This window comes from Camelus ferus, chromosome 30 (assembly GCF_009834535.1).
Source record: "Camelus ferus isolate YT-003-E chromosome 30, BCGSAC_Cfer_1.0, whole genome shotgun sequence".
Lineage (NCBI taxonomy): Eukaryota > Metazoa > Chordata > Mammalia > Artiodactyla > Camelidae > Camelus > Camelus ferus.
This window is the reverse complement of record NC_045725.1, coordinates 21,562,620-21,582,564: the sequence shown is the minus strand read 5'-3', so window position 1 is coordinate 21,582,564 and position 19,945 is coordinate 21,562,620. Positions and strand designations below refer to the sequence as shown.

General features: G+C 42.6%; 1 protein-coding gene across 3 annotated transcripts in view; it reads left to right on the top strand.

The window, feature by feature from the left end:
• The window catches only part of ATP8B1 (ATPase phospholipid transporting 8B1), a 102,689-nt gene that overhangs the window by 32,650 nt on the left and 50,094 nt on the right, over nt 1-19,945 (top strand). For 2 of the 3 annotated variants that reach the window (XM_032470653.1, XM_032470656.1), the window contains exon 2: nt 17,182-17,384. In XM_032470653.1, coding sequence (XP_032326544.1) covers nt 17,204-17,384 — 181 coding nt within the window. In that variant the 5' untranslated portion in view covers nt 17,182-17,203. Of the gene's footprint in view, nt 1-4,935; nt 5,020-17,181; nt 17,385-19,945 lie in introns of all 3 variants that reach the window. The other variant, XM_032470654.1, reaches the window with a different exon arrangement.

Here is a 19,945-nt window from a genome sequence, read left to right as displayed (position 1 = left end):
TGACTATCAAAAGCTTATTTCATGTGAGCTGTTGAATCTGAGTTCTGCAGATGGGCTAATGGCTGCACAAAGTGTCTGGTCCCTTCAGAGCCCGTGTTGTGAATTAGGACATGCAGACTGCATATGGTGGGGGTATAATGGTAATACATTAGTTTAAGGCTAGTTTTTTTGTTTTTCTTTTTAATTGAGGAAGGTTTCAAACACACATAAAGATAGAAATAACAGTATAATCCCCGCCCTCCTTGGAGGTTCATGGCCATGGCCAGTGGCCTTTCATGTCTACCTCAGTTTCCTCCCTCCCCAACGTTATTCCAAACCAAACTCAGCCACATCTTTCCATTAAACCTGGTCTTGAAATTTGTTTGTTTCTCTTTTTCCTACCGTGATAGATTGTTTGCTATGCAGACTTTGAGGAGAGCAAAAATCTGCATTTAAGTTTAGATAGTTAGATTACTAACTATAACTCTTCCCTAGATGACACAAGAATGTTAGTTTTGTTTGTTTAATTGGGGTCCACTTTTGGGAGATCTTGGAGTTACTATCCTCTAGAAAATACATAGTGCCTGAAATGATCATAGTTCTCTGAAGTCTTACCCCAGTGGCAAGGGACAAGGTGATGGAGAGGAAAGGATGCAGGATTTGGATTCAGGTGATGAGACCTGGTTCTGGTCCCTTGCCTGTTAATAGCTCTGAGGATCTGGATACAACATTGAACTCTGAGCATTATTCTTCACCTATAAAGTTCATTCATTTGGTAGTTCTTTATTAAAGATCCACTGTGTATCAGATACTGTTCTGGGCCATGGAGATATCAGAGAAAATAAAGCAAAAATAATTGACTTTTCAGTGACATCGTATAACCCAAGTGTGTTAATGGTATGTGAAAACTTTTTGTAAACTCTGAAGTCCAGTATAAAGATTACCATTATCTTGATTTTCTTGCTCTGCTTTTCACTTGAAAACTTCAGTTTGTGAGTATTCTAGGTTTATAGTAGTTTATAATTATGTAAGTTGGTTGAGGAGAAACATATTTTTCATTCTCTCATATCTACACTGTCTTGCTGCGTTTCTGATGAAATGGGTCACCAGTATTGCTCTCAGTGGATACTTGGGTCCCAGTGCCATGCACTCTGCTAAGAAGTTTGCATGAGACCAAGACCGAGCTTCACAAGGACCTGTAAGATAGGCATTATACCTTCATTTTACAAATGAGGAGGCTTGGTGAAGATTTTGTTCCCAAGGTCCCATAAGTGGTAAGAGGTGGAGCTGGGATTTTAGCCCTGTCTGTCTGACGCTTTGTCTTCAGACAGGAGCACTTAACCATCTCTCAATTCTGCCTCACTTGGGGAATAAGAGAAATAGAGCTTGGTCTTGAGCCTTTGAAATTTACTTCTCTAGAGACAAAAGCAGCCAGTACACAAGGCAGAATACAAAGATGAGTAAGTTGTCCAAGTACAAATGAAAAAGCCGTTACATCAGGATTGGAGGATCTGGAAAAGGAATGGAAGTGCCTTGTTGCCTTTGTGAGTGTGTCCCCGTGAGTTGGGGGTGGCTGGGTGGGGAGGAACCTCGGTGGGCAGGGCTGGAGTGGAGAGCAGGACCTTTATCATTTCTAATGCAGACCTGAAACTAATCATACCTTTGAAGACAACTTGCAAAATCTCAGATTCCTCATGTGACCGAGGACAGCCAGTCACTGACAGTCATTGATTCAGGTTTCAGAATGTGTTTGAACATTAATTGTATTTTGTATTTGGTCGAGATGGCAACATTTACATCTCTCTCAAATGATTCCTGTCTTATTGATAGCCTCAGCATTTAAACCATGACAAACATTCATAAAGGTAAATCGTCACGTGACAAATGCAGACATACACAGGATGAGCCACGCCAGGGCTGGGCAACGTTGTTTTCTGTGCGTGGCATTTAGACTTTGGAAAGCTGAGGTGCAGAGTCATCATGGCCAGACCTCTAAGGTGAAAAAGCAAAGGAGAGGGTGTGACCTCGAAGAATGGGTTGAGTGGTAGCCAGCCCTGAGCCCAGGGGCTGACCTTCTAGGCAGGTCTGGCTGCAGAGTGTTCAGAGGTGGCCTGTTTTGGGGCGGAAACGCCACCTTTGAGTCCTGAGCGTAGCTTGGCTTTTCATTGATTATATGATGGAGCATGTGTGCCACAACTCAGATACTGAGGGATGGCCTTATGTAAATTCACAGCTCAGTCTTTTCAGGGTGCTTTCAAAAATGTGCTTTGAAAAGATTTTAATGAGTTCCAGATATCTAACCCAAAGCTCAGATCCAAATAGTATTTAAAGGTTTTTAAGTAATTTTTTTTCTTGGGTTGGTACAGCATGTGTGCATGTTCACTCCTGACTTGGCGAGGAAGATTTATGGATTCTTTAAGCCCCTCACCTCCTACTGATGCTCTTCCCTTTATTCTTACACTGTTTTTTTTTTTTTTTTCTTTTTAAAAAAGCTCAGGAGGATCATTGTGTTGAAATATTAAGTCCAGGAAAGTTAGATTTGCCACTTATTGGGAACTTATCCCTGGCATTGATTTGCAGTGGACAGTTGAGGGTTTACTCTTGAGAACAGCGGTGGAGTGGGAGGTAGGGTGGGAGGCGATGGGGAGAGCCCTCTGGACATCTCTGCCAGAGCCTGCTTCTTCCCCAGACCTACAGGGAACAGTGGCAGTGAGCCTGCTTTCTAAATAGAGGAGTGGTCTTCCCGACTCAACTCAGAGTTCCGCAGCACCTAAATCAGGTGAAGTCACACGTTGAACATACAGAAGTTCATTAGCATTATTAATAGTATGATGAAAGTTATAAATAGTATGATGATAACAATAGGGTCAAAAAAGTAACTTTTCTTTGTCATTACAAGTCCTTGAAGGAGATGGGGGTTGAAGTCTGGGGTCTGTGGAGAAGGGGGCATGTGAAAGAGAAAGAAAAAAAAATTCAAATGTATTTTGGTTGGTTGGTTTACATTTTATTTCACTTCCACGCTTAAAAAAAAAAATGTTCTCTCTGTATCCCAATCCTTTGTGTTGGGGGTGGTGGAAGCTGGGGGTGGGGGAGGTGTTGGTAAATCCAGTGCCAGCCCTTGTTACCGTGTGATACTGCTCCCCAAAAGGTACACAGAGATTTTAAAGGGAAGCAAATGTTGATCCGGAGGAGAAAATATGACCGCAGAAAAAAGTTCTAGAATGAATTGGCACTTTTCTTGGGGCCATGTTGTTTTAAGAGATGGAATAGAAAGCTTATTTAATTGGCACTTTTTAAAACCTCAAAACATTTTTGAGGATGTCTTAATAGATGTTGGATACTTCCCTGGGTTTCTGTTTTCTCTTAAAATGAAAAGCAGACTAGATGTTTGTACAAGGCGTACATGAGTCATTCCTGTTTGAGCAGCCTTTCCTTATTTGCACTAAATACCAGTTGTTTCTTCCTGTTATTCCCTGCAAATAACTTATAACTTAGATATGTGGCAAAAAAAAAAAAAAAAGAAAAGAAAAGTATGTTTTATCTTTGGGTAATTAGAGAGGGGATAAAAACCATGGTTATTTACATCTTAATTACATAATTTGTTACAAAAGCTAGCCACAGTTTTCCCTTTTAGGTACACAGGATGGGAAGTGAATTCTGAATGTGTAGATGCAGAGTAAGCTGTATCTGACCCTAACATCTTTTGTTTGTAGGAATTAAGGAATTTAGAACTACACATAGAAACAGTGTATTAATGTGCTAGGGGAGCTGTAACAAAGTACCTTAAACCCAGTGGCTTAGAGGGTCGAATTTTGTTGTCTCACAGCTATAGAGGCTCAAAGTCCAAGATCAAGGCCATGCTCCCTCTGAAGGTGCCAGGATCTGTTTCAGGTTTCTTTCCCAGTGTCTGCTAGTTCCTAGTGGCAGCATAACTTCAGTCTTCACCTGGCATTCTCCCTATATGTGTGTGTCTCTGCCTCTGTGTCCAAATTTCCACGTTTTATAATGACACCAGTCACGCTGGATTAGGGCTCATCCTAATGACCTCATCTTAACTAATTACATCTGCAACGACCCTATTTTCCAAATAAGGTTGAATTCTGCAGTACCGGAGGTTAGGACTTCAACGTATGAATTTGGAGGGGACACAACTCTATAGCAGGCAGTGTGATATGAAGTTGGAGACCGGCCAGCTGTGGTGCACCCTGAGTATTTGACACCCCGTGCAGATCACTTAAACACCTCTCCCTGTATAGGACACAATTATTTTCAGTTAACAATCAGGAATGAAATGAATAAGAATAATTTTCATATGTGGAAAAGAAACCCAGGCAGCGACATTTTCTTTGGTTGCACTTGAATTCATTTTGAATTTTTGGAGGTAAGTCAGAACTCACTGTATGTTTTCACTGTTTTAAATTTTAAACCCAAGTAAAAACTCCAAGTGGCTGTGGACGGTGATAGAATTGAAGGAAGCGGTCTGTTTTCTGATTGGTTGTTTTAAATTTTATTTCACCCTTCTGTCTCTTTAAAATCGTTTATTGCAAATCTTCTGCAGAAGCTCGGGCGTGTGTAGTACCAGGGGGTGGACGACACTAACTGCTGGCAGGCAGCATCAGACTTACTCTTGCAGCAAACTTGCAGCTGAACTTGCATGTGGCAGGTGGGCTGCGTAACCAGGAGTTCTCAGAATTCGCTTCCATAGAATCCCATGTTTATTGTAGATACGTTTTTGTTTTTGTTTTTGTTTTAAGTTTGGAACTGAGCAGTAATTACAACCAAAGGGCTTTTCAGAGGAGGAGTGTTTTATCACTGACATCCATTCATGGTGATAGTAAAGTCTTAAAAATTATGACTTTTTAGTTGGTTTTGCTGCTGTTTTTGAATCTGCTGCTGGGGATGCACTTCCTTATTACCTGCAAGCTGGACCAACCAACCCCCTCCTCCCTCTTACAGGTCCTTGCAGTGGCAGCCTGACCCCGACTACCTGTGGGAATTTGGATGAGTCATGTTAAACGATCCTGCACCCAATTCTAGCAGGTGTGTTTTTTCTACGCAACCAAGCAGTTCTCTGACGCTGGCTGGCTGTCCTACAATTCAACCTAATTGTGACACTGTCTACCTGGAGACAGCATCAGATCCCACAGGTTAAGGGCTCAGTCTGACAAGACTACTCTCCCCTCAACTTTAGACACCAGTTGCAAGTCTGGATTGTCACCTGTCCTTCTGACCTACTGGCTCTATATGGGAGGTTCCAATGACTCCCTTTTGGGGTTCAATTAATTTGCTAAAGCAGCTCAGGGAACTGAAATCTTTTGCTTATTAGATTACTGGTTTATTATAAAAGGCTATAATTCAGGAGCCTGATGGAAGAGATGTGTAAGGCAAGAGATGGGGAGAGGTGTGCCACTGTCCCCAAATTTCTACCTGTTACCAGCCTGGAAGCTCTTCAAACCTCCTCCTTTAGGGCTCTTACAGAGGCTCCATTACATGGGCATGATTGGTTAAATCACAGGCCATTGGTGATTGATTCAATCTCTAGCCCCTTTCCCAATCCCTGGGTTCTTTCCAAAAGTCACCCTGTTAAATAGCAAAAGACACTTGTATAACTCTCGTCACTTGGAAAAGTTCCAAGGGTCTTAGGAGCTCTGTGCCAGGAACCGAACAAAGACCAAATACATATTTCTTGTTATAAATCACAATATCACACACATCTTTTATTCTTAGTTCCTGGGAGAATGAGCTAAGGCAGTAATCATCATCATCATATATATATATGTATTTTGGAAGCCTTCAAATAAAAATTCTGTAGTACACCATAGTCAGATTTGCAGAAGACAGCAGCTGAACTGCTGGGCCCCACTGCCCCAGGGGCTCCACTGAGGAGCACTGCCAAGGGGTACCTTTGGAAACCTCCTGCCCAGTCAGCGTGGGGGGTTGGGCGGGGTAGGGGGCAGGAGGCCTGTTCACAGAAGTAGAGCAGGAAACCAGGCAGCTCTAAGGACTGCTTCCCCCCAAGTCAACAGAGGGCAAAAGGCATTGCCTCTAAAATCAGAGACCTGGATTCTAGCTAACAGTGGAGAAATTCTCTCGCAAGAGTGAACCTACACTTGCTAGTGGTGACCTCCATTGATGCCCGTCCCCCTTTCTCAGTTTCCGCAGAGGCCAAGGCCTGAGTAGAGAGATCGGAGGATGTCAAGGTGTCTGGCCACTCACCTGTTCTAGCTCCAACACAGATTTAACTGTGTGTTTCTTAGTTATTTGTCTCCTTGGCTGTAAATTGGATGAATATCTCTTCTCCAGCTTACCCCCACAGTGATGTTATTGGGGTACAGTAAGGCACTGAATATTGTGACCAAGAGCATAGCCTTTCAACAAGAAACTTCATCCCATTTACTGCCTCTGTGCCCTTGGACAGAGCACTTAAACTCTCTTAAGGTCAGTTGTCTTGTCTGTAAAATGGGGATAATAATTTGACCTTCAGCAAATGAAATAAGATAATACGTGCCATGCACTCAGCTCAGTGCCTGATACACAGAACGCACAGTCAGTTGCTCTTTAAACACTCACCACCACCCATCATCCCAGAAAAACACTGGAAGCTTTAGAAACTCTATAAATATTATCTTAAATCCTTAAACCTATCAGGTACATAGAAACTTAGACACTTAGTTGACTTGTCCAAAAATCTTAAAGCCAGAACAGATAGAATCACTGTCTGTCTGAAGGAAACTCTTGGAGATTGTTCAAACCCAATGTGTTTCCAAGAGACATATAAGATATTAGCCATATGTTTCCAGTGTGATCTTGGTCCAAAACTTTGGGTGTAAATGCAGCTGTCAGGGAAGAGTTTGTAGTCTAAGTTGTGTCCTCTAAGCTGACTTTCAATGCAGCAGAGGAGACCGTGATTAAATGTCAGATTTGGCCTTCATCCCTTAATCTTCTGAGACCCAGAATTTGGGAAGGTGCTAACATTCAAATGGATTGAGAAGTGAGACTGTCACCAGGCACAGACTGTCATGAAACCATCACAGTGTCTTTTCAAGACATCAGGTAGGTGACCTGATCATACTTGATGTATCGGTCATACATACTGTCCATTCAAACCTTGAAATGTACTTACATATGACTATTGGGAGAATTTGAAACATCTTTCCATATGGAAAGATAGAACGAGGGAGTGTTTTCAGTTGAGGCCACAGACCTTTTGGATATGGATTAGGACGGGATGGGAAAAGTTCTAAATCACCTTGTCACTGGACCTCTGCCCAGGGCCCTTGAGTTCTGTTGTTTTTATTGCAGAAAGCCCGGAAGTTAAGTGAACGTCGGTGTCTTTTGCTCTCCATTGGCACAGAGTGTAGGTCAGCAAGGGCTCCGAGGAAAAGACGGACCCAGACTGGATTTCGTGGCATCTCATGATCCTTCAGAGAGAATTGGAATCTTGCATTTCCTAATGCACTGGGAAGGTGTGATGATATGGAAGATAAAAAGATAGGTCTCATCACTCCTGCTCTGACATGCAAGCCATCCCTTTTCTGGGCTCAAACCTCTGGATGAAAGCAACCTGCTTTCATGCTGCCGCTTTTGGTAAACAGATGGGATGAGAGGAAGACAGTGTGGGTGGACGGGTTCCTCTGACTCTGAGACAACTTTCCCCTCCTTTGAACGGCCCCAATGGCAAATAGGAAGAGATTGAGGGGCAAACACACCTGGTTGAAATATCACTCTGTGACCCTGGAGAAGTCACCTAACCTCTCTAAAGTCTGCAAAATGAGGATAATACCTGCCTTTTAGGTGTGCTGTGCGGATTTCATTGAAAGAGCCCAGCACGTAAGTGACTGCCCAACAGTCTTCAGATACGAGGGGTGGGTGGGTGTCAGTTGTCGATCATTTGGGGAGGAAAAACATACACAGTGGGGATCTTCTTCCAGAACAAAAATTCTTTTCCAAACTCTGCATATATGTATTACTAACAAAAGCTGCAGCAATAGGACACAATTCTGATTTCTCTCCCCCTGCTTTAATACTATATTTGAAAATATTGTATTTAAAGCATTTCCTATGTTTCTAGGGCTGTTGTTTTTAATGGCTACACTAATATCATGGGTTAGAAAACCACTATCCTGATGGACTGCTTGGGAGAGCTGACAACAACCATGAAGAATTTTTCTGTGAATTGAGTTCTTTCATTTGTTGAATTGTTTCTATTGGAAATGTTCCTGTGATTGAAATTATTGGGTCAAATGTTACAAATATCTTTAGTGTTATTGGTACATAAAGTGTTGCTATATTGTTTTCCACTGGAATGTACCAAGTTCAGTGTCAGCAGCAATAGTGTGTGTGTGTGTGTGTGAGAGAGAGAGAGAGAGAGAGAGACAGAGACAGAGACAGAGAGAGAGAGGAGAGAGAGACAGAGAGAGACAGAGACAGAGACAGAGACAGAGACAGAGACAGAGAATTCACTCAGCTTTTCTACTGCCAGCATTGGAAGTAGTCAGTGAATATTGTTAATAGGCATAAAATGGTGTCTTACATTTTTATCAATTTGTCCTTCTTTGATTGCTAGTAAGAGTAATACAAAATATTCTTTTATTGTTAGTAATGTAAAATATTATTTTATTGCTAGTAATATAAAATATTACTCTTGTTAGCAAGGAAATATTACTCTTACTACTAGGAAACTTGTGTGTTTCTTCCCATGTACTTATCACATCTGCCCCCTCTCCTACCTTTTTATTTAAACTAGTGGTTCCTATTGAATCTGAATGGGAAATACAGATCGTCTCTTTGTGGATTGAAAATTTTAAGATTTATGTTTTGTTCTGCAACACGATGCTAATTATTACATCCCTCTGTAGTGTAATCTTTCCGACAAATACATCCATCTCTCAATAGGCTGGTGACTCCTCAAACCCTAAAATTAATTCAACTCGACAGACTAACTTTTTATTTTACTTTGGAGGCTTTGCTTCCAGGCAACTGTCAATTGTAAAGCCCCCTATGATAGTATATTATTTAAGCATGAATATAATTTAAAAACCAAATTATAGAGGCAATAATAATGAAGCGAAAATGGGACCATTGTCGCGAACGAGTACGGATGAAGCTTGAATGGACAATAACAATGCTTTTCTCCTGGTAACTTTCAGTATTTATTATAAAAACACAGAGTGGACTGAGGCTGAATCTCCAAAGGAAAGAAACATTTGGGGAAATCTGGCATCATTATCCTGTGGGAACCAGTTCTAGTCTTTTGTTTCCTTTTTTTCCCCATTAGTTTTCCAGACAGAAGAATGGCAGCCCCGCCTGGCCTTAATTTTAAACACATTTTTCTAGCTGCCACCAGCCTAATTCAGGCCTGGATTCCCTCTTGCTTCAGCTCCTTTCACACACTGAGCATTGTTTCTGAACGTGGCTGCAGAGGTAACATGACCGGACGGCTGGGTTTTACAGGTGACAGAACTGTGACTGGGAGATGCTCACTGTCCAGTGTGACCTCTGGATGGTCTCCCTGCCTGGCTCTCACCTTCCTGGCCGCCCACACTCTGTCCTCTATCAGATTCACCCTCCTGAAGCCCTGGGCGGGTCAGATTTCTCTCCTTGCAGATAGGTTCAGTGCTTTCTCTCCACTCCCTGGAATAAAGCCTGGTCAAGTCCTCAGGGTCCGGGAGGATGACTCCAACCAGCCTTTCACTCATTCTTCCCTGCTCCCCCTGAATCTTCCAGCCAGGTGGTGCCTTCTACTCTCCTGCTGTCCCTCATTCCCAAAAACCTCTCTCCCACCCCCCCACCCCCAGTTCTTGCCCACCTCTGTGACTCCCACCACGCAGCCCTGCTCAAAACGCTGAGGACGTAATTATTGACTCAAATGCACTTTAACATGATATAAAGTGGGAGGCTTTTAAAAGTTTCCAGCTTCTCGGTGGCAGAGAGACCTGTCTGTAGACCCCAAGGTTGACTTTATTTTGCTTGTCGAGTCCCCATTGCCTTTGCTTACGTTTTTCTTGTGGCTGAGGAGGCCCTAAGTTGGTTTGTAGACGAGGAAAGTGGTTGCACTTGCAGTAGGGGAGCGGGCTCTGATGCTTCTTGGAGGAAGCGTGAATTGCCGTCTGAATCCCCCAAGTGTGGACCACACCACCGCCAGCACTGAGCCGGGGGTGCAGTCAGTGGGCCTGATTCCAATCCGCTGCTACCACTTAGGAGCTAAATAACCTTGGGAAGTTTCCTTAAGCACCTCAGTTTTCTCTTTGGTAAAATGGCAGTGCTAGTGCCTGACCGCGCATTTCAGAATAATTTCATGACAATCGGTGTGAAAACACTTAGAGGTGAACTGTAAGGGCAGCTTAATACTAGCAAGAGATAGTCATCGTTACTAGGATGAGCTGGGGAGCCCGTGACCCAGTTGGGATGATAATCTCACCAAGAAATCTTTTAAGTTTTATCAGGAAAATGAAAAAACTACCCTTCTCTGAGAGGTCAAGGTTTTGGGATTTCCCCTGCGCCTTTTTCGATGGTGACCATCAAAGTTGGGTGGTGTCAAGTGGGAGTCGGTCCCTGAGGCAGAGGGCTCTGGGATGGACTTTCGGGGGAACAGGATGCAGCTGCGGGCCCAGACAAGCCTTTTCTGTCAGGAGTCAAGGCCCTGGCTGAGCTGCCCCCGCAGCGGTGATACTAATGGTCCCTTAGTTTTCTGTCAGTTATCCCAGGCTTCTAGGCTGTCTCGGCTTTAGTTTGGGAGGAAATAAAAAATTCAACCCTGTTTGTCCTAGGAACAGTAATCATGTTGTTTCTATAACAGTATAAAGTTTGAATTTAATCTAGATCTGAGATAGGTTTTATTACTGTGGCTGCGTGAGATTTTTTTGTCTAATTACAACTGTCATCAGACTTGTCGGCTTTTCCTCTCAAGAGGATCGGGCAGATTCCAAACAGGGCATGGCATGTGTCTGGACTGACTAGGATACTAGAGATTTCTGCTGCCTCTTAGTCGGGGCTCTTCTTTGGAATAACTTGGAAATAATAGCAGTCATATTAGATATCTTACGATAGAATTCTTGTTATTTGTGATTAATGATATGTGTGTTAGTTATCTATTGCTACATAATGAATGACTTCAAAACTTAGCAGCTTAAAGCAACCCACGTATGTTGTCTTGTAGTTCCTTTGGCTTAGGGATCTGAGCACTGCTTAGCGGGTCCTCTGCTTCAGGGTCCCTCACGAGGTGTCAGTTAAGGTGTCAGCACAGGCTGCCATCTCATCTGAAGGCTGGACTGAGGAAGGACCCACTTCTCAGTTCGTGTGGTTGTTGGCAAAATTCCTTTCCTTTTTTTTTAATTTAAAAAGATGTATTCCCCCCCCCCCAGAATTGACATACCACATTGTATTAATTTAAGGTGTATAACATAATGATTTGATACATGCATGTCTATATTGTGAACTGATAACTATAACAAATTTAGCTAATTCCATCATCACACGGTGGTAGTTTTTTTTCTTGTGATGAGAACTTTTAAGATCTACTCTCTTAGCAACTTTCAGATAAACAGTGCAGTATTGTTGGCTATAGTCACCATGCTGTACATGCATAAAATTCATTTCCTTAAGGGTTGTTGGACTGAGGACCCCTTGCTGACTATTGGCCATATGTCCACTTAATTTCTTGCCATATGAGCCTCTCCATAGGAGAGCTGCTTCCTCCAAGCCAGGTAGGAGTGAGAGCTGGCTGTCCACAAGGAAGTCACAGTCTCCTGTAATCTAATTGTGGACAAGACACCGCATGACCTGTACTGTATTCTGTTGGTTAAAAGCCACGCGTTATGTCCAGACCTTTCTGGGGAGGGGATTACACAAGAGCATGAACACCAGGTGGTGGGATCTTAGATTCTGCCTGCCAGAGTTGTAAGTTAGTACATTTAGTATGGAATATATGATAAAAAAAAACATACATAGATAGCATAGAGCATAGAGAAATATAATACGCAAATGTACTATAAATGTACTGACATATGTTATGTTAAATATTTTGCATTACCTTTAATAATAATAATAGGCAAAGAAAATGAGGAAAAAGCCATTTCAGAAGTACCCTTTCTTGTTGAGGACTTTAAAGAGTTATAAAAAAAAGTATGATGAAACATGAACAAAAGTGAATATTGTGACTCTTACTTCCTGTTTAGGCTTGGGTCACCCTGGATACGAATAAATTTATACCACAAAGATATCGTTGATCGGGAAATCTTGGCCTTCTTCAGCCTCTGAGTGTGGTCTGTGTACAGATCGTACCCTCGCAGTGGCAAAAACTCAACTTTTTATTTTTAAAAACTCAACTTTTTTTGTTTCTATTTTCCCTGCATTTGAATCTAGAAACCTGACGACTGCAACAAAAATTTGTGTTTTCATTACTTCTGACTTCAGAGTTTTGTTGCAAAGGCAGAAAGGGTATTTGTTTTTGCCTGGGCTCCCTTTTCCTTTCTCCTTCAGCATCCCCGCCTCCACAGAGGGAATAAAGAATTTCATGAATTCGTTCACTTCACAAGTACTTCATAGCCAAGTATTCAAAGATGGCAAATGATGAATGTTCGGGGTTTGAGTTTGGGATTCCTGCCATTTACCCCTCTTGTCTTCTGGGGTTTATGACCAAGAGGGCTGAATCCTGCAGAAGGCAGGATGGAAAATGAGACATCTTCCTCCCCCTCCTTTTTTTTTTTTTTTTTTTTTAAACATGGATGAGAAAAGTAAGCTTCCAAAATGTTAAATAACCCACCCAAGTGATAAACTAGTGAATAGTAGAGTCACAATTTGAATCCAGACCCGTGTTCTTTCCAATAAATCGTGCTGCTCTTCAGCCTAAGCAGGAGCTAATTAAGGCTGTTTTCTTAAGATCATGTGACCAGAACAGCCTTGAATGCTGCATCATATTGATAAATTTAAAAAAATCCTGATAACGTTTTTTGCTTCCTTGCTCTAACGTTTATTCCCATTTACATTTGGTGCCACGATTTAGCAGATGGATTAATGATGAGATGCCATATTGAACTGGGCATTAGACACTGTGTGGCCACAGCTTCCTCACACGAAGCGGGAGATGCCGGTGCGTGCTTCTCTCAGGCACTTGGAGTTGAGTGTCTTCTCTAGATACACAGCTGGGCAGCAGTTGAAGCAGTACGATTCCCAAACAACAGGGCAACTGCGTTATTTAGGGACGTTTTCCCACTTCTATGGACCTGGTAGTCTATCTCACATCCCCAAGGCATGCATGGCTTATCCAGGTCAGTAATGATTTTATCTGGCTGTGGCCACTTGTTTTGTGGCTATCTCTTATTATTGTTTGTTTTAGTTCAGGGGTCACTAGGCTTTTTTTCTGTAAAGGGCCAGATAGTAAATATTTTAGACTCTGAAGCCATCTGGTATCTGTCACAACTATTCAACTCTGCTGTTGTGGAAAATAGCCAAAGACAGTGCATAAAGGAATGAACAAGGATGTGTTCTAATAAAACTTTATTGACCAAAAAGATTGTTGGCCAAATCTGGCCCTCAGGCTATAATTTGCTGACTTCTGTCTAGACTGTAAACCCCCAAAGGATGGAGACAAATGTGCCCCCTGCTTGGTTTCTGGTGAGGCCTCTCTCGTTGGCTTGTGGATGGCCGCCACCTTGCAGCGTCTCCACCTGGCCTTCCCTCTGTGCACACACAGAAAGGGGGAGAGCTCGCGGGTGTGTTTTTCCTCTTATAAGGACTGAGACCTGTCGGGTTGGGGCCCCTCCCATATAGCTAACCTAATTCACCTCCCTAAAGGCCCTGTCTTCATTGATAACACACAGGAAGGGTCTAAGCAGGAGAATGGCGTGACGCTGGTGGCCGTGTAGAAGTGGACTTTGGGAAGTCCTGTTAGAGTCTACCTGCAGCATTTCAGGCGAGAGATGATGGGGGCCCGAATTAGGGTGGTGGCTGTGGAGACACAAAGGAGGGCATGGATTGGAGGTGAGCGTTTGGGCAGATATGACAGGCCTTGCTACGTCTGGTGGCTGTCACCCATTATTGGCTTATCTGTATGCCTCAGTAATCTGGATGGGTGATTCTGTTCCTGGTAGTAGTAGCCTGAGGTAGAAGTCTGTCCTGAGCAAGTGCTTAATGGAGGTTGTGTAAGTGCACAGGTGTCTGCAGCATGCTAGGGTGATGGGAAGAGACTATAAAGTTTCTAAATACATATTTTGTGTAGAGCCTGTCTTACAAGGATCAAGGTTTATGAGACTGATGCGCTACCTACTGCGCTAACGAGGCACCTAAGGATCAAGGTTTAGACCTGGAAAGCTTCTTTATGTTGCCTAGGACTTCAAAGAAAAGATTTCTAATTTTTCTTGGGTAGTGCAAGATGACAGAGTTAAACTATTCCACGAGTGCCTGCATTATACACACACATACAGCAGAGAACTCCCTGCGCAGCTTAGAGCTCCTTCCAACTTCTCAGCTGCTCAGATCTGGCCCATGGCAGATGGTCGGGTGGTGAGTTGGTTGGTTCTGCAGTGGCTTGCTTTCTTTGGATCACATGCTTGTGGCTGTCAAACCTTTTCCTTTTTGTCTGTCTCCTCCCTCAACCTCGAAGGACTGGATCCAGTCTTAATATGGGAAATAAGTATGAATATACGTGGCAGGAATGTTGGTGAAATGATTGCTTACAAAGTGTTTCTATTGGATGCACTTAATGCCACTGATGTGGATACTTAAAATGACTAAAATGGTAACTTTATGTCATGTATATTCACTACAAAAATAAAACTTCTCTATGGGGCTTTCAGACTTTTCAATATTTTATATGCCCCGTGATGGCGAGATTAGATCCAGACTCTGCCACTTACCAGCTGAGCCTCGGTCTCCGCATCTGAAAGACAGGATGATAATATCTACCTCACAGGGTTGTCCTGCCTGACAGATAGTAGGTGTTCAATAAATGGTAACCACTTTTATTTTTGTTCTGAAAGACTTCTGGTGAAAGTCTGCCTTTGAAAGTCTGCCTTTAAGGGTTTGGGAACTTTTTTAAGAAGTGTGTTAAATTTAAATGTTAGCTAAAGCATAAAACCACAAGTGAGGCCAATTAAACACATGTAAAATCCTAAGAAATAGTCGTTTACTAGTCCACAGAAAATTGGGAAAGAGGGAAAATGTTTTACTCTGCAATTAAAGGCTTTAACCCTGAATATGCCTGTGCTTAAGTAAACTTACATTTTATAGTCTCATATTTTACTTCCCAATGAGGGGCAGATGCATTTTAGAAGTCATTTTTGGAGAATGGAAAAGCCTACAGGCGTAGATCCCCATGATGTTCTGTTCATATTTTTTCCTAATTATAGAATAATTGCCAATAATAACAATGACTAACGCTTGAGTGCTGACTGTGCTAAATACTGAATCCAGCACTTTATATGCATCATCTCACTTAGAATCATGCATGGCAGAGGTTGACATTTTGGAAAATAAATTAATGTGCATGAATAACTGAGACTATTCTGTAAAAGTAGATTTTGGGGGGGACTTTTTTAATAATATATTTTTATTGAAGTGTGGTCAGTTTACAATGTGGTGTCAATTTCTGGTGAACAGCACAGTGCTTCAGTCACATAGGAACATGCATATATTCATTTTCATATTCTTTTTCGCCACAGGTAAAAGTAGATTGTTATCTCCCCTGTCAACTAAATGTGTTTGGATTTTTTCAATGTCATTAAAAACTCTTCTGTTCATGATCCAAAGTGTTGTGCACTGTCCTGGAGCGTGAGGACGCCACAGCTGGTTTACATAGTTGCTTATCATTGGCTATCCAGGTTGCTTCTGAGTTTTATTGTTTTAAATAAAATTGGACAAAATCCTCATAGAAATATTTGAACATTTCCTAGATGGATATTTGTGACTATCAAAATTTAGATGTCCAAGATGCCAGACTTGGTATAAAGCATGCAGCCAGCCAAACAGCTCCACTCAAGGCAACTAACACCTGATTAAAATATCTAACGAACTGTAACATAGAAGTTAAAAGAATATAAAAGAACTCTCCTTGGAAAGCAACTGCTCTTGATTCAAAATTTAGTAATCATTGTGCAAGTTATCCAACGTGTCCAGAGCTTTGGGCTTTTCCTTGTAGACTAGGAATAACACTGAAGCCTTCACTATGGTGATGTGAGAAGTTTCGAGATGCCAACGTTTATAAAGCGTTAAACTCGGAGCACAGCATGTCATTAACACTAAATAAACATGAGCTACCTTTATTAACAATATTGAGTACATGTCGGCACGATGCATATGTAAATAGTGTCAGGCTGTATGTCTGTCCTCACAAAAACTGAGGTATTAGTGTAACATACGTCCCTAACATAAATGTAACGAAGGTTGTACTTGTCACTCGTGTGGAGTCACTTTGTACAGTGCTGTATCCACAAACACAAACTCTAGATACAAGAGGGGAGTGATGGCAGTTAAGAAAATAAGCTGGGGTGTGCACCCAAGAAATCATTAGTAAAATTTGAGGACCTAAGCTTGTATTTGAAATGTGTCACAGAGCGGGATGGGTATAGCTCATGCTTAGCATGCACGAGGTCCTGGGTTCAATCCCCAGTATCTCCATTAATAAACAAACAAACAAACAAATAAATAAAATGTATCACAGAGTAAAAGCTCAGAATATCAGCATTAGCAGAAACTAGATATCTTAGGACAGTGGTTTTTAAACTTTGCCAGCAATCCACATTGAGAAACTCAACTCCTTTAAAGCTCACAATACAAATACAAGTCAGTTAAGTGTCAGTTTTGTAAAACTGTTTCACCAAACAGTTGCAACTCTTACTGTGTGTGCTGTACTCTGATGTTTTATAATCTGTTTTATTTTAATGTTGGTTGTGAATCACTTCCATTTATCTCACTGGGTAGAGACCCACAATTTGAAATACAACCTTAAAGCTTGTATACCCTTAAAAAGAAAATGTTTGCCAGCTACTTTATCATTGTTATTCATTCACCCTCAAGCATTTAATCAATAATGAATGGCTGTGTTCTTATTTACATAACTGGAACTTTGGCATCATCATTCAGACATATTTACGTGTGAGTAAGATGATGTTCTGTTCAAAGTGCTGTAACCGAAAGCAGGCAGGATTCAATGAAACACTGGACATGAGTCATAATTCACTCTGGTTTCCCTTTCTTTTCAACCAGGTAGTTCCAGTTGGCCAGCAGAATGAATACAGAAAGAGAGTCAGAAACGACATTCGAGGAGGATTCTCAGCCTAATGACGAAGTGGTTCCTTACAGTGACGATGAAACAGAAGATGATCTTGAAGACCAGGAGCCTGCGGTGGAACCAGAACAGAATCGAGTTAACAGAGAAGCGGAGGAAATCCAGGAGCCATTCAAAAAAGGTAACTTGGAGATTAGGTACTTGTGTGTCCTCACATGGGCAGTGGCAGCAGGTGCAAAGGACAGATGGCCCAGGAGGCATCTTCCTTCTCTTCTCTTAGGATGCAGGTTGGTGGGCTTAGGCAAGTACGCATTGTCCTCAGTGCGGTAGGGCTGGTCGACCATATCTGACAAGTTCTGCATAGCAAATAGAAGGTCTTGCTTTGTGTCTGTATTTTCGAAGAGAGCTGTATGTGGAAGGATTTGCTTGTTACCACATCTAGGAACCTTGGAGTTACCATACTTTTTGTTCAGTCATTTGTGAATAGAAAATGGTTTTGACTCTCTAGTAAAAAAAATTTTTATAGGTCTCCGCTTGCCATGAGGGCTCTGTGATGTAGCAAACTGCTTCTTGCCAGAATCAGGGCAGCTTCAAGGCCAGGTCTAGACGAGGGATTGGCAAACTTTCCATTAGGGGCCAGGTAGTAAATATTTTAGGCTTCATGGGTCATATGGTCTCTGTTGCAACATTACTGACGTTTCTTGAAAGTGGCTGTAGACAGTTCATCATTTAGGGGACAGAACGTAGCTTACTTTTATGATCATGCTTTTTTCCCCCATGGCTTTTCTGTTTCACTCCCCGCTGGTTCTCCTTCCCTGAAAAACACCTGTGGTCTTTTCTTCTCGCTCCTCTGCTCCATGAGGAAGCTGATCCTTTTCACTTTAGACCCCAGATTTGACCAGAGTTCAGGTTGAAAGTGTTTTCCTCCCTGGTCCCTTGAATTCCAGCTAAATAACTTTAGTTTCCCTGTCACAGAAATCTGCATGAAACTCTTCTGTTTCTGACTCTCTAGATGTACCTCTCCTCAGCCTCAATCAGAATAACCTCTGGTTTTATCTAATTTCCCCATAGTCTTCCATCACAGCCGGTCTGCCCTTCCAGATCTCCCAGAAGTCTGTTTCCCTCCTGTCTGTCCTTCCAGGGTTCTGCTGCCTGTTAAGCTGGTTCCCCACCCCCACAAACAGGTTTCAGTTGTAGAAAAAGGGACAAAGCATAAAAGCATGAAATCTCCCTTATGTAATGATCCTTCCTGCTCTGGCCAGGTGGTGTCTGTCCTCTCTTCTGTGTGCAGAGGTCTCGATACGGGGATGTGCACACGTCCACCAGGGCCCCTCCCACAGCGGACTCCAAAACCGGGGCAAATGATATATATCAACTCACGTATATCGTTTGCCCATCCTCAGCTTTCTGTATCAAACATTTAGGATTATCAGACCTTCCTGTGGATCTCTGGCTGTAATTTTAAGTGATTGAGTATTCAGCTTAAGTGCTTTCTGCCTTGAAGCAGAAGGCACTAAAATCACGATAAGTGAGCTAAGTTAAAGCGGAATCACTGCCAATCTGAAAAGGAATGTGGCCTCTGTCATAACAGGTCCAGACTGGATGTGGGGATACGGGGATAAAGCTGAAGTAGCCTGACAAGTTAGCATGGGAGTTCTAGTTGATCGCCCAAATAGTAAATAATGTGTTTCTTCCTCATTCCTTCTCCCTCTGGGCTTCTAAGTTTCCTATCACGATCTTGGAATCTCTACCATATGTGGATATCTGATGAGCTGGCAGGGAATTGCCTCGATGGGGAAAGGGGTGAGTTTTGCTGTTGGTGCTTGCTGCCACGCTCTCAGACGTGTGGTCCAGGATATGGCAAAGGGACTGGGGGCCTGAAGAAATGTCAGAGAAGCCCTTCATGGATGGAAACTGCCACCTCTGTTTTTTTCCAGCTCTGCCTTCACATTCAGGCTCTTTCCTGATCCTTTGGTTCAGAGATCATATTTCTTGTAGATTTCTGCCCCCAGAACAAAGGCACTGAGGGAGCTCAGACTTGATCTTGGCTTTTCATAATCTTTTCCAATGGTGGCTTCTATTTCTAGGGGAATTTGGGGGTTCTCAAAAATCCCTGTCAAATGACTTTTCCTGTGACTTTAAAAAATGTTATTATTCTAACATTTCTCTGTGCCCTTCCCAGACACGCAGAGGACATGCAGTAAGTGCTCGACCTCTCTCCTTCTGTTCCCACTTCTGCCCTGAGCCCCCCACAGTCACCATGTTTCCTCTCCTCCCCTCCCCTCCCCTCCCCCTCCTTCCCTTCTTGCTCTGACTCCCTCTTTCCCCTTCTCTTAACTTTTCCCCCATCTTCTCAGCTGGGCATTTTCCCAGTGGAGGTTAGTGTCACTCTTAACTTTCCTTTTCAATTCTCATCTGTCTGTCTTGACATTTTACACGAAGGACCATTTTCCTCAAAGAATTCACTTCTGTAGCACACTGGAGCGTGAGTCACACTCTCTGTGAAGCACCATCCAGTTGAGTGACACCAGGGGCCCAGGCCTGTTTCAGCAGAGCAGTGTCTACAAGTGCAGGAACCATGTTCATTTTTCTAACTGTATCTTCGTGCAGGAGGTTGGTTTTCTTTCTTTAACGAAGCCTGAGCCCCACTGAGCTTTGGTGTTGAGCGAGTGTCGAGACACCATCATAAGCGCTTTTTAGTGGAAGGACTTTGGTTGTGTGCCGTGTGAGTCAAGAAGTGTA